Raw genomic sequence first — 14313 nt, forward strand, 5'->3', positions numbered from 1 at the left:
CATCATTTAAAAAAAAAGTTTAGAACATCTCTAAGAAGAAGAGAGGGAGGGGGCCTGGTGGTGCAGGCCAAGCCCAGCGCTCAGGAGGAGGAACAGAGGGGTACCTGTAGAGTCTAAGCCAGCCAGAGTGAGACCCTGTTTGAAACTAGACAGACAAAAATCTCAACACAGACAACAGGCAAACAGGCTGACTAATCTTTCGGTTTAGACTTAATTCTCGACTCTCTTGATTAAAGTGGAAAACTTTTCACAATGTTCTAAAAGCCTTTTCGTTCAGAATCAACACATTATGACATCTTTTATGCAGTGATGTGTCCCAGAATAAATACATAGACATTAAAAAGCATAAAACTAAAAGACTCTCCTAACAACCCATTTCTGGCTTCTTGCCCAACTAATTATGGCATGCATCCATGTGTTTCATACATATATTTCACATGTGTGAATATAACATTTATATACATATATAAGTGATTTATACATATATGTATGATATACTCCTAGTCACAGATATGTGGAAAGAAAAATGATAAATTTGAACTGACTCCTCACTTGTGATTTTTTTTACACTCATTAGGTATTTCAAATTATTGTAAAAAATTTAGCACCCAAGTAATTCATAACCCACAAAAAATTAAGCCTGGTTTGGAGGGTTTTTTAAGTATTTATTTTCAATTCCTTAGTGATCATTTCTTCCTGAGTATCAGTTATTTCTTTTGCTCTTCTGTTTCTTTACTCCATGACTTTGAGAAAGACCTCAGAGCTAAAGCACCGATCATTCTGGTGTAGTTGCTCTTCACAACTCTGAGCACAGCCATGGGCGGGGGACGGGGGATGGGACTCTTTCCATGTGCTCCATGTGAACACATGCGTGTAGATACATAAGCGTGTCTAGATACACAACAATTAAGTTGAATTTAATAAATTTCTTGCTGCATAGTGATTTTTTTGTGTTTTTTAGTAAAGAACATTAAATGTATTTCTTGGACAGATGAGGGCGTTGATCTTATTGTAAACCTTTAATATTTGATGCAATGTACTGCAAACAGCTTTCACCGCAGATGTGCATATGCAAGCAATTGTGACAGAAAACCCACTTATTTGGAAATAAAAACCAAACACACTAACTGGACAATTGATTTTAAAAGGAAATTAATGCCATTGTAAAGAAACTACATACACAGCAGACAGTCAATGTTCTGAGGAACACAGGATGGAATCTTAACATTATATCATGGGCCCCACACAGAGAAAAGGAGGAAAACATAAAACCAAAGATTACCTTTTTGTGCAAGGCATGGAATTCGCTGTACCTTTTCTCAACAAAATGTTTTCTTCCATTCATTAGCACTTCTATTTTAAACACCTAAGGGGGAAAAAAATTAAAGAGATTAATTCCACTAGTTCAAACCCCTCAGTTGTCGATGTGGTAAGTTTGTGACTGTGATATATTTCATCCCTTTAATTACAGAAGCTGATTCTCCCGGAACCCAGAAGGCTCAGGAGACCCTGACCCAACAACACTGATTAATGAGCCCTAGAACCAAATCCTCACCCACTAACTTTAGCATCTCCAAGAATGTGTCTACAGACAGGGAAACTCCCGTGCACTGAAACACTAATTCATTTTTTATGCAGAGAATATCCTTCACTTGAAATGACTTCATCAAATGACAATGACGGCACAGAGCTGAGAGTGTGCTGCAAAAGCTAGACCCCTGAGGATGCAGTCACGGGGCACCCTGACTGGGGACTTCACGGAAGGCAGGTGTCATCTGAGACGATCATGCAAACAGCAGTGCGTTTTAGGTTAATTTCTTCCTAACCTGCATATTCGTCTCTAGTCTCAGCTGGGCTTATCCTGCTTTTTGCAAAACAGGGCAAATGCAGGGAGGGCTCATCCCCCCTCCCCTGCCTGATGTGAGTGACAGCCTGTGCTCTCACTTCCAAAAGGTTGAGAGGCCAGAGGCAGAGGTGCTCTGAGCACTCTAATTAGTAGGCACTAACATGACATCTTCTTGATCACTGGGTCACTGGGTCAAGACTGGGAAGAGCGCTGAGAGGTACTGAGAGTCGTGGAAACAAGGCTCCACTCTGCAAGGGAGGAGTTACCTGGCAGGAAATAAAGAGCCAGGGCTGTTCCCGAGTCTCTGTCTCACCCTCGTTTTGCTAAGTGAGAGTCTGTAAACCCCGAGATGAGAGAATATTGGCAAGTTTGAGTTCCAGTTTGGATTAACCCTTGGAAAAGAACAAAGGGCATCACAGAGTAAAATAACAACAACAACCAAAAAAAAAAACCCTGTTTATCCAAAATATAGTATGTATTTGTATTTAACATAGGACATGAAAGGTTCTATACTTTCAATATGAAAATAGAGCCCGATGGCCCATATTTCTGCTTTGTATGCAACAACTATTTTAGCTCAGACTTACTATCAAACATAAACGCTACCTGTACTTTTGTGTGTCTTTGAATCACAAATTCTTCCACTGTAAGACGCAGTTAAAAAACAAACAATCCTTCTTTTAAAAAATTTTACTGGAAAAAGTTTATCAATTTAATCAATATCTCATATTAACATTTCATTTCTTTAAGAATTCTTCCTCAACACTTTTCTTATTTTCTTTTAAAATATACATATGCTAACTCTTAGATACACATCCATTGCTTCTTAGAAAAACACTGGTTAGTTATTCACCAAAGAAATAATCCTTCTTGCAAAAGCCTCTCACAAAGAGAACTAGATAGACGTGTCCAGAAACAGATTCAAGAGGCAGGCAGCTTCAACCTGGCGTCCCCCTTTATTGGTCAAAACAATGTGGCAAGAATCAAAGTCGTTTCCAGCCACTGAGCTGATAAGACTGACCGGGTCTGGTTACTTGGGGGTGGCATCACAACAGCCCCTTTAATTGGCTGAAGAATCCATAGGACAGATATCAGTAATACTCAACCTACGACGTCACCTTCAGACATGACTACAATATACATGCAGTGTCTGAATAAGCCAGAAGAGGGCATCAGATCCCCCTGGAAGATGCTGGTGGTTCTGAACAGTCTGATGTAGGTGTTGGGAAACAGAGACCCTGAACAAGTATAACAAGAGTTCTTAACCACTGGGCTGTCTCTCCAGCCTTACCCCCAGGTTTGCAAAGTGTGTCCTTCTTTTCTTGTAATTGTAATAAAATATCCTGGGAAAAGCAACTTAAAGGAGAAAAAATTTATTTGGCTCAGAATTCTAGTCTGCAGTCCTTCAGGCAGGTCTGGGAAGTCACTGCAAAAGACAAGAGCTTGAGAGAATTGGTCACACTAGATCACAATCAAGGACAGAGAAGAAAGCTGGGTGGTGGTGGCACACACTTTTAATCCCAACACTTGTGAGTTCAAGGCCAGTCTGATGCACATAGACAGTTCCAAGACAACATGGAGAGACACTGTCTAAAAAAACAAAAACAAAAGAACCCCAGAATAACAACAAAATGGAGAGGATGGATACACACTAGTGCTCAGTTCACTTTCTCCATTCTTAGACATGTTAGTATCTGCTGCCTAGGGAGTGTTGCTACCCACAGTGGGTATATCTTCCCACCTCAGCTAACACAGTCAAGAAAAATTACCCATGGACATACCCAAAGCATGTCACCTCCATAGGGAAAAAAAATGCTTATACCAGACTAGAAACATCTAATGAATAATTCAAGCCTCTCCTAAGAAGAGATTTGGGTTCTATATATGGTACAAGCTGTCCCTTTTAAGGACAGGAGTAATTCTATCCAATTCTCCCTTGCTTCTTTGTTCACCTGGCTTAAATATATTTTTTACAGGAAGCTTGAGTCAATACGAAAAAAGTTACAAGAGTTGCATCTCATTGGTCATAGCACATTCCTTGGGTAACTGATAAGGAGCTGAGCCATTTACCATGGCAGTGCAAGGTTTCAAGGTCCGAGGTATAAGACTGTGACCAGAGACCAGAAACACAGGACCCTGTGAGATATGCTGCAGAGTGATCTGTATAGAAAGTCAGGTCTTATCAGCCAGTCTTGGCAAGCAACGAATTGGCTTTTTTTTTTAGGTTGCTTTGTGTTAATAACCTTGGTTAGACATCTGCAACTCTGGCCAAGTGCATATCTGTAAAGTTTTTAGCTCATGATCCATTTACAGAAACATTCAGTCTAGTTTGAACTTGCTCTGAAGTAAAAATGAGCTAACTGTGTGTAGTTTGAGTAAAGGAACAAAGTAGGCTTTTCAGTGTCTTCCAGTCCTCGTGGGACAATAGATATAGTTATGAAGCATATCCTAGTATATTTTTCTATATATCAAAATTATACAGCTTACTGAGAAGTCATCTTCCTGACCATCCATAGGTATTTGTGCCCATAAGATTGAGAAACAATCATGAGATTACAAATACATATCATATGAAATTATACACTACAGTGCAGGTGTTGGGGAGACACCATAACTGCTTTAGCAAATGTGAAATGACAGACAGGAGCAACAGTTTCCAGAGTCTGTGTTCCCATAGGCTCTGCTTAGATGGGATTCTCCTCCATCAGAGAATCATTCCTCTGGTGGGTTGACATCTGAACATTAGTTGTTACCTGCTGTATATTCCCATGGTCTCTGACACCACTCCTCCAAAAGGCTATATTCAATGTAAAGGTTCAAATATAAAACAAACTAAATACAACATGATTTGGTACCAAGCTTTGCTTGATATAACTCTTGAAATAGTTTGCACTGAGCAGCACACACTCAATGGTTGTGAACCGATGCTTTCCCCTCTACAGTTCTAAGCACACTTCTTGATTGCACAGTAAAAACAGAAATACATACACACACACAAACACACACAAATACATATAAACATACACAGCACAGTTAGACTAGTGGTAACCATTCATTACTGTGTTCAGTTCTTAGACTCAATCTGTACATCATGGAAGACAATTATTATTACACATCAGGTTGTAAGTATATTAAAACCTTGTCAGTATAAAAATACAATGAATTTTGTGTTTTCAATGGGTTTCAGGTGTGTGGCTGCTTGTGTATGTGCTTCTCATACTTGTTCTTTCTTTCTGTCCCTCTCTGTTGTTTTGTTCTACCCTTGCTTGTTTGTTTCATATACTTGATTATTTTCTAAAAAGAGAGAGAGAAAGAAGGTGTGGAATTGAATGGGTGGGGAGGTAGAGAGAATTGGGGAGTTGATGAAGGAGGGGAAATATGATCAAAATATATTATATTAAAAAAAAACTATTTTCATTTAAAAAGAAAATGACCATGGGAAGGAAAGACATGAGAAAAGACATGATATAGATACAGCCTTTGGGGAAAAAAATGATACAAGCAGAAGAGATGAGGTGTACTGGGAAGGAACTAGATGAAAGAAGAAACTTGAGGAGCTGGAGAGATGGCTCAGTGTTTGTGAGCACCAGTTACTTTTCCAGAGGACCCAGGTTCAATTCCCAGCATCATATAATGGCTTCCAACCACCTGTAATTCCAGTCCCAGGGGATTCCCAAAGGGAATTACCCTTTTCTGGCACCAGGACCACATGTGGTATGCATCCATATACATAAAATAAAAATGTGAATTAAAAGAAAAGGAACTGGGGTGAGAATCTCCTCCCTTGACATGATTGGCCATCAAAGGACGCTGCTAAAAAGCTGCCGAATGCAGGAAAACATATGTTCCAAGCATATATGCAATATGTGTGTATACTTAGTAACATATATAATATATATTGCACGCATATATCATGCATATATGTTAATTTTCTTTGAAATTTGATAAAAATTATAATTTTCCTTTAAATCTCTTGATTTAAAGAAAACTTTTATTTTTAGCATGATGGCTCAATAGGTAAAGGCACTTGATGCATAAACCTGGTGATCTCTTTGATCCCCAGAACCCAAATAAAAGTGGAAGGAGCAAATCAATTCCACAAAGCAATCCTTCACACAACACATGTAGTCAAAGATGTGAGTGTAGGAATGCACACTCATACGTGCATACGCATGCGCACACACACACTAATAGATATAATTTTAAATTTAAAATGTAACATATTCATTCCCATAAGGCTGACACTTCAGAGTTCTAGAGCCATGCATGTGCAGACAAGCCCTCAGGTAGAAGTGCCTGAATGTTAAAAGGTTCTGTGTGACCCATGTGTGCACATGAGTGGTTACATCCACTATGACTCAGCTAAGCCCTTGTGCGCATGCGTGAGCCTGTCATCTGTGTATGACGTAGTCACGCCAACCCCCGGTGGGCGTGCTCGCTCTCTCTCCCCTCTCCCCTCTCCCCTCTCCCCCCTCTCTCTCTCTCTCTCCTCTCTCTGCACACCGATTCCCCAGGCCCTGTACACGCCCCCTCTAATAAACTCCTAAGCGGGTTTGTTGGGTGTTCCGTGTTTCCTTCTCACTCAAGCCAGGTAATTTCAAAAAATGCTTTATAAAATTAATCTCATCCTCATGGCGAAAGCTGAATGTGGAAGGGAAAGAGACACAAGGATGGGATCAGCTAAGCTAAGTTCATTTTGCAAAGTGCCTGGGAGTCAGCAGAGACTTGAAAATTGAGATACAAGGCATGAGAAGGGCTATGAATTCCTGAGAGCTGTGACGCTTCAGTTCCTGGTTCTCTGGGGCCCTGGGCACATCTTATTCCTCCTCTGCACATATTTTGCTTTCAGACATCATAATAATGATGCCAGTTAGGTCAAATGTCTGAAATGTTTCTGTAGAGACAGAAGGAAATATTTTTCTTGAGTTTATTGGTATTTGTGGGACTGCTGGATTAGATATACTTTCACGGCTTCAGGTTTTCAATCTTAAACCCTAGTGGTGATTTCAGCGGCTATCTTTTGACTGATTATTTGATTATGAAAGTCTTCGTTTTTCTTCTTCTTTTAAACCACATCACCAGTATGACACAAAACCAATCAATCAATTCAGTGAGGAAAAAAATGCATTCAAACCCATCAGGTCATATGCATTATTGCCTACATAGTTTTTCATTAGCTTCAGTATCACGTGACTTTGACTTAGACACTCAATACAATATGAATGCCGCTTCGGCTTGGCTTGCTTGAGCTGTGCTAACAAATCACATTTGTTAAACAATGAGCCATCCCAGAAGAGAACTGCTCTCTGGGCCTTCCCATTCTTCTTTAGGATCTACTAGAATGAAAATAGATTTTTATCCCCACTACTTACTAACTGGGCAAATCTCTAAATAACAATGATACAGTATCTTTGCCATTGAAATAAACATAACAAGACAGGACTCTTGACAGCACCGTGCTAGAGAACACTTGCCTTGGTCGCAAGATGAACAAGAAGAGGGAAAATTATTGCTATTTATGAAGAGGTGGACAAAATCCCCAGAAGAAAGTAGAAAACAGTTTCCATGAGCTTCTAAAGACAACCTGTCTCGACTTGTCACACAGTTAAACAAGAATCCTTCTTTCTTCCCACAAACTACTTAGCGATAGATTGTGTCCCCTAATCACAGATCCATGGCTTGGGGTGGAGAACAAAATTTATTTGCTTCCACAACCTTCCAGAAACTGCAATTTACCTACTGAACCTTGCCACCACAGCCATCTCCTTCTTTACTCCCCAGCCCTCCCCCAATCACGCTGCTGGACACTGCCTGTGAAGAGCTGGCTCTTATCACACAGTCTTGATTTGTAATAAGACTTCTCAATAATGATGCCTATTTATGTCATTAACTTAAATAATGGCTGGTGAAACTCTTTCTTAGGGAGGTTACTGGAGAGAGGACAAGGTGACTCCAGGTAACCCAGCTACCACATCTACCCCTCTCTGTCTCCACCGCCAGAGGCCCTGAATGCACAGAAACAACTCACCAGTTTGTGCTGGGCTTAAAAGAACCCACTGAAACCACACAAACCCTGCACTGTCCCACAGTTTAGACTGAATTTATTTATACAAATTTACGGCTAAAGTTCTGTATCAAACCAATTGTTATTTCCAGATCTACAGAGCCAGTACCAGTGGCGAGGGTCTGGGAGAGGAGGAGGGTTCCTAATGAGCGGGGTCTCGGCATGAATCACTGTCATTCTCCGTGTGGAATCAGCATTTCTGAAGCCATGTGCAAGGAGCTGCCGGGAAGGAGGAAAAGGCCACTCCTCACGCTTCTTGTATTGATTTCTTTTACCCCAAACAAAGAGATTCTCCAGTTACATGATATATCATAATCACTTAATTTGTCTGACTGCTTTAGAAAAGAACAATGGATGCAGGAAAAGGTGTTGACTTGCAGAAATATAATCATTTTGAGGGCTTTCTGCTCTTGGTACGGGCTGCTTACTGTTAGTAACATGCCGTGTGGAGTCTCCAGAGAAATGGAACACGCAAAGCTCTAATTCGGGCATCCCCAGGAGTCCACGGGAAGTCCGAAGCAGGCAACTACGAAGGAGTCAGAAAATGCAGAAGTGCGGCAGGCTGGCCCTGCTTTGCAAGCTTTACCCCTGGGCTTAGTGCATCAGATACTCACAGGTCAAACCCCAAGTCTACCTACACATAATGGGCGCTTTTCTCTCTTTCTACACAGAGACAGTGTAGTAGTGGACTGGCAAACATTTCCTTGTGAATCAGTGCATACAGGTCTAAACGAAACTTTTGGACAAAGTCTTTTTCTAGACAAAATGGTTCACAGATATGGCACTAATGCCTCTAGCCATGATTTGATCTCTACACACCCAGAGTTCTGCTCGTCAGGATAGCTTTGCTGAGACCGGCTCTCCTAAGGCTAAAATCACAGCATCATCCCAACAGGACCAAAACCAAACAACAACAAAATCCAAAACACCACCACCACCAAAAAACATTTCCCAACAAGTAATTTGCCTGGCTTTCAGGACAGCACATCCAATTTAAATATAGTTGATGGTTGGAAATAAAAGTTTTATCTGTTGTTCTTTTTGGCTTTTCAGGAGACAAACCAAAAGAACTCTTTACTCTGAATCAATATCCATGAAAAATATAGCAGAGGAGCTGCAAGGATGGCTCAGCTGGTAAAGCACTTGCCTAGCAAGCAACGGGACATGAGTTCAATCCCTGGCGCCCGCAAAAAAATGATGGCAAGGCTTATAATCCCAGTACTGGGGAGGGGACACCAGAAGGGTTCCTGAGACTCGCTGACGGCCAGCTTGGCCTAATTGATGAGCGGCAGGCCGTTATGAACGTCTTCCCTAAAGAAGACAGATGGTGGCCCTGGGCATGACACATGAGGCCACCCTCTGGTCTCCACATTACATGCACACATGTGTATATGTATTCCCACACAAGTGGGCTGGCACACATACACAGGAGCAACACACACACACACACACACCAATTGAACACAAAGCACAAAAGGGTGATTATTTCTATAATATGTAGTCATATAATATACTAATATTATATACTGTTTATTGCACAGAGTACCATGCTAAAATTGAAATATGATTTACTTCTCATTTTCATATTTATAAGAAACTTGTGCTGGCTAGGCTTACGTCAACTTGATACAAGCTAGAGTTATCCGAAAGGAGGAAACCTCAATGAAGAAGAGGCCTCCATAAGATTCAGCTGTAGGGCATTTTCTTAATTAATGGCTGATGGGAAAAGGCCCAGCCCATTGTGGGCGGCTCCATCCCTGGGCTGGTGGCTCTGGGTTCTATAAGAAAAAGTAAGTTGAACAAGCTAGGGGAAGCAAGCCTATGCAGCACCCCTCCATGACCTCTGCATCAGCTCCTGCCTCCAAGCTCCTGCCTCCAGGCTCCTGCCTCCAGGTTCCTGCCTCCAGGTTCCTGCCCTGTGTGAGCTCCTGTCCAGACTTCCTTCAGCGATGAACAGCAATGCTGACGTGTAAACCAACTAAACCCTTTCCTCCCCAACTTACTTTATGGCCATGGTGCTTCATTGTAGCAAGAGAAACCTTAACGAAGACAGAGTTATATGTTCATTATTTTATTTAATTTAATTTATTGTTTTTTGTTTGTTTTGAGATAGGGTTTCTCTGTAGCTTTGGAGCCTGTTCTGGAACTTGCACTATAGACCAGGCTGGCCTCGAACTCAGAGATACTCTCTGCCTCTGCCTCCCAAGTCTGGGATTAAAGGCATGCGCCACCACTACTCAGCTGTCAAAACTCTTTTTAAAAAGTACATTTCAATGACAAAAATTACAAACATCGCAATGTTTTAAGGAGGGACTAATAACAGCATATGCATATTTTATAAGATTTATTAACATAAAATGATACTGTTAATTCTGTTAAAATTAAAAAAAAAAGCTGGGCAGGCTAGTACATGCCTGTAATCCCAGCAATCAGCAGACTAAGACACTACAGGTGCAAAGTTGGTCTGGGCTTCATTGCAAGACCCTCCCAACCAGAACAAATGAAAGCAGGCTACTAAAAGAGAGACTCTTAATTTAGTAAGCGCCTGTGCATGACGGCCCCGTGCACAGGCTCATTCACGTGTCCTTTATAAGGAAGACCTGGGGGTGGGGGTGGAACGGCAAATGTTCTTAAAGAACTATGAAGTGGTTCTTTTCTCCCTTCTCTGTTTTTCCTTTCTTCTCCTCCTTTTTAATTTTTTTCTTCCTTTTTCTGCACTCAGAATACATAACACACACATACTTTTGACTGGAAATAATCATTTAAATCATCAATCCCCACACCACCTCCCTCCTTAACACTTAGGCAAACTTCTTCACATCTTAATATTTTACTTAACTATAACATTAGCATTGCTATATAACTATATAACTATAACTATAGCATTGCTTTGCCAGATATATTTGTTCCAAGTCTGCTCTAAGGTAGAGACTGTAATTATATGCACGTATTCTATACCACATTTTACACAGCGTATGGACAATCAAATGCCAATTCCTCCATAAGTAAGTGTCTTAGTTAGACTTTCTATCACTGTGAAGAGACACCACGATCAAAGCAACTCTTACAAAGGAAAGCATTAACTAGAGGCTGGCTTACAGTTTCAGAGGTTTAGTCCATTATTGTCACGGTGAGATGCATGGTGGCACGCAGGCAGCCATGGTGCTTGAAAAGGAGCTGAGAGTTCTACATCTTGATACCACAGGCAGCAGAAGGAAACTGTGTGTCACACTGGGTCAGCATATGAGACCTCAAAGTCCACCCCACAGTGATACACTTCCCCTGACAAGGGCATACCTCCCAATAGTGCCACTCCCCAAGGGTCAAGCATTCAAACACGTGAGTCTCAGGGGGCCATTCCGATTCAATCCACCACACTAGGTAAGCTTGCTTACCTCACAGTTCCTCCGCACCTTCAGCAGCGACTCCTTCCAGCTAGCTGTCTTGGTTTGCATCTCTCTGGCCAAGGAGCAGATGTAGTTAGTTCTCCAGGAAGGCCACCTCTATCCTCTCTCTCCCTGCCCTGCCCGACTTCCTCAGCCTGTGTAACTTCTGCTGTGATCAGTTCCGCCCATCACACTAATTACCCAGGTTTCTCAGGTGGTTCTCAGGAAGGCTCAACCACAGACACTTTCTGTTCCTGTCTTGCTCTACTGTCTTCTTTTTCTTACTTCTCTCTTCTTGGCCGAAAAGGAAATGCCATAAAGCTGGCTCAAGACAAAATGCCACCTGAGTTCTCTAATTTCTGGACATTTCAAAACCTTGGAGGGATACATAAAATATGCCAGTGGCATAGGCTGTAAGCAAATGCTAGCCTTCTGAGGAATGGCTGGGCTAGGCTAACAGGTCACCAATAAAGAGATTCGGCTCCTTTTGAAGGCATTATTTTTTTCTGAAGTTCCAATAACCTTGCACATGAGAAGAGCTCCCTGGGACCCCACACAAGTGACCTATAGAGCCAGGGTCTGAGCTAGAAGGAAATCCAGTGTGTGAGAGGTGCAGAAACAAATGGCTGCCCTTTGACCCTCTGACATAGGAAGATGTGACAGTGTTTGTTTCATTCAGTGAAGATTATGATATTATGATATCCTAATACCTAAATAGCCTCAGAGAGTTCATATATTGTTACATCTCCCCAATACACTTCCTGAAATACAGGGAGATTAAATGACTAATTTTTCTGGCCACAAAAAATCAGCATAACCAAGACCACAGGAACAAATCTAATGTCCCCCTCGCCGCCGCTCTCTTGCTTGGGTTTCTATCTGTTCTTAGGTATGACCCCCCAAATGAGTTGTGCACCTTTTCCTTTTTAAATTCAAAGATATTTCCACTTCATTAACACAATTCTTTATTTTCTACTTCTTTGTTAGGACCAAGGAGAAATTCTAGGCTTTAAGATTCAAATGACTTCCCCGAAATCAGAGCTGGACTCTCTCCTCTCAACGTGCCGACTTACATGAAATCTCTGAGAGTTTCTCTGCCTCCATAAAATGTGGGTGCCACTGCCCATCAGGCCCCCGTTTGCCTCTCTGCACAAACAGTCCAAAACAGTTTTCCTGATCTCTTTCAACTTGAAGTGTTGTCAATATATGGATTGTCTTGCTTTCTAATTCAGTGAAAAATCTAGTTTTCCATTAGTCTCTGCCTTTCTAATTTTCGATACAGCCTTACTAAATGTAATTATTAAAGGCAGATTCAAGAAAGCAATTACTGAGCTACTGGTTTGTATCTCTGAAGTCTTAATAAGTGGCAAAAAGTTGTAATTGCCCTGAGTATAAAATAAATTTTTCTACAGATCAGACACACACACCCCGGAGTTTGTACATGGAGAAACGGACTCAGACAGCACTGAGTCTCAACCTCGTTTCAGCTCTATTCACAGGCGGTGCTGGGTGACGCACAGTAGGCAACCACATTCCAGAAAGCCCACTCTGCTAGCTCTTCAGGACTCAGTGGCTTTGGTAAGCACCTAGCTTCTCTGAAACACCTTTTCCTCCCCATCTGAATAGACATCAGGAAATTAGATTAGACATTTAGCATCCACTCATCCAGCTCTCAAACTCTTTACTTAATCCCTAATAAACGTGGTGCCAGGCTCTGTACTAGACCCAGGCTGAGAAATTCTAATCTACAGCCATAAGACACAACCTACTAAAAAAAAAAAACCATAATTAACTATAAAGTAATGTACTCTCCTAATAACATAAATCAAAACAAAATTTTTAAAGCCTAATGAATAATTCTCCCTGTAAGTGTGTGAGTCGCTTTCCTTTGATCGTGATAACACACCATCATCAAGGTAACTTACAGAAAGAGATCAGACAGCAGGCACGCCAGCTTACCTCACGGGAGCGACAATCAGGAAGTCAAAGAGGGAACTGCAAGAAGAAAGGGGCCATAGAACCCAAAAGCCTGTCTCTAGTGGCTTTCCTTCAGCAAGGCCACGCCTCCTAAACCTCCCCAAACAGTGCCACCCAAATGGGTACCAACTGTAAGAATGCCTGAGCCTATGAGGGGCATTTCTCATTCAATCCACACCTAGGGAGACAAGTTCTTTGAGACCATCTCACTTCCAGACTGAACTCCACCACCTCCGCCATGCACAGAGGAAGCTCTCAATGTGCCTGTATTTAGAGAGAGAGCCTTTAAAGGGGGTAACTAACTGTGGTTGAGTAGAGTAAGAAAGACAGAGCCTGAAACTAACAACAGCTAACCTCATAGGAGAAAGAAGTGGCATGTTAATTCTTGCATAAGGAGGCTGAGGCAAGAGTTATGAATTTAACTAGCAAAGCTGTTCCCAATAATCACACCTTTGAGACTATACTGAACTACATAGCAAGGCTGCCTCAAAGGAGGAAGAGGCATCACCAGAGGCCAAAGATGTAGCTTTTTTAGAGTACAATGACCTTTCCGACCCTTAGAAAGATAATCATCACCACTCTCAAGGATGCCTCTTGGTTTATCAGCAACATTCCAACTGGAACCTCCTGGCAGGTAACAACACTTACCACGAATCCTGATGACCTGAGTTCAATCCCCAGGATCCAGGTAGAGAGGGCAGAAAGAACTGACTGTGCAGAGCCATCTTCCAACCTTGGTACATGTGCCTTAGCTCATGTGTACCCACACACGCAGATAAACACACGCACAACAAAGAAATAAATGGAATAACAACAACGTAAAATAGCACAAGTTCTGCTTTAGACTTACTGACTGAATACATGAATGTGGCTTTGGGATTTCTGTTTGGAATCTCCCCTGGAGCTGCCGTCTCTAGATGCTGCCCTCAGTGTGCCAAGTGAGGGGTCCACTCCCCTGGAGCTGTCCTCTCCAGACCTCACTGATGGAGGAAGGTCATTGGTTAAATAAAAAGAAACTGCTTGGCCCTCATTGGTTAGAA

At 41.8% G+C, this 14313-nt stretch overlaps 1 protein-coding gene across 5 annotated transcripts in view; it reads right to left on the reverse strand.

Moving 5' to 3' along the window:
• LOC121453315 (sorting nexin-24) overlaps nucleotides 1-14313 on the reverse strand; it is a 137224-nt gene that overhangs the window by 56890 nt on the left and 66021 nt on the right. For all 5 annotated transcript variants that reach the window (XM_041659986.1, XM_041659987.1, XM_041659985.1 and 2 more), the window contains exon 2: nucleotides 1283-1366. In XM_041659986.1, the coding sequence (XP_041515920.1) occupies nucleotides 1283-1366 (84 nt within the window). The remainder of the gene's footprint in view (nucleotides 1-1282; nucleotides 1367-14313) is intronic.

Source organism: Microtus oregoni, unplaced genomic scaffold, assembly GCF_018167655.1.
Source record: "Microtus oregoni isolate MIOR12 unplaced genomic scaffold, Mior012 000011F_ref0000422, whole genome shotgun sequence".
NCBI lineage: Eukaryota > Metazoa > Chordata > Mammalia > Rodentia > Cricetidae > Microtus > Microtus oregoni.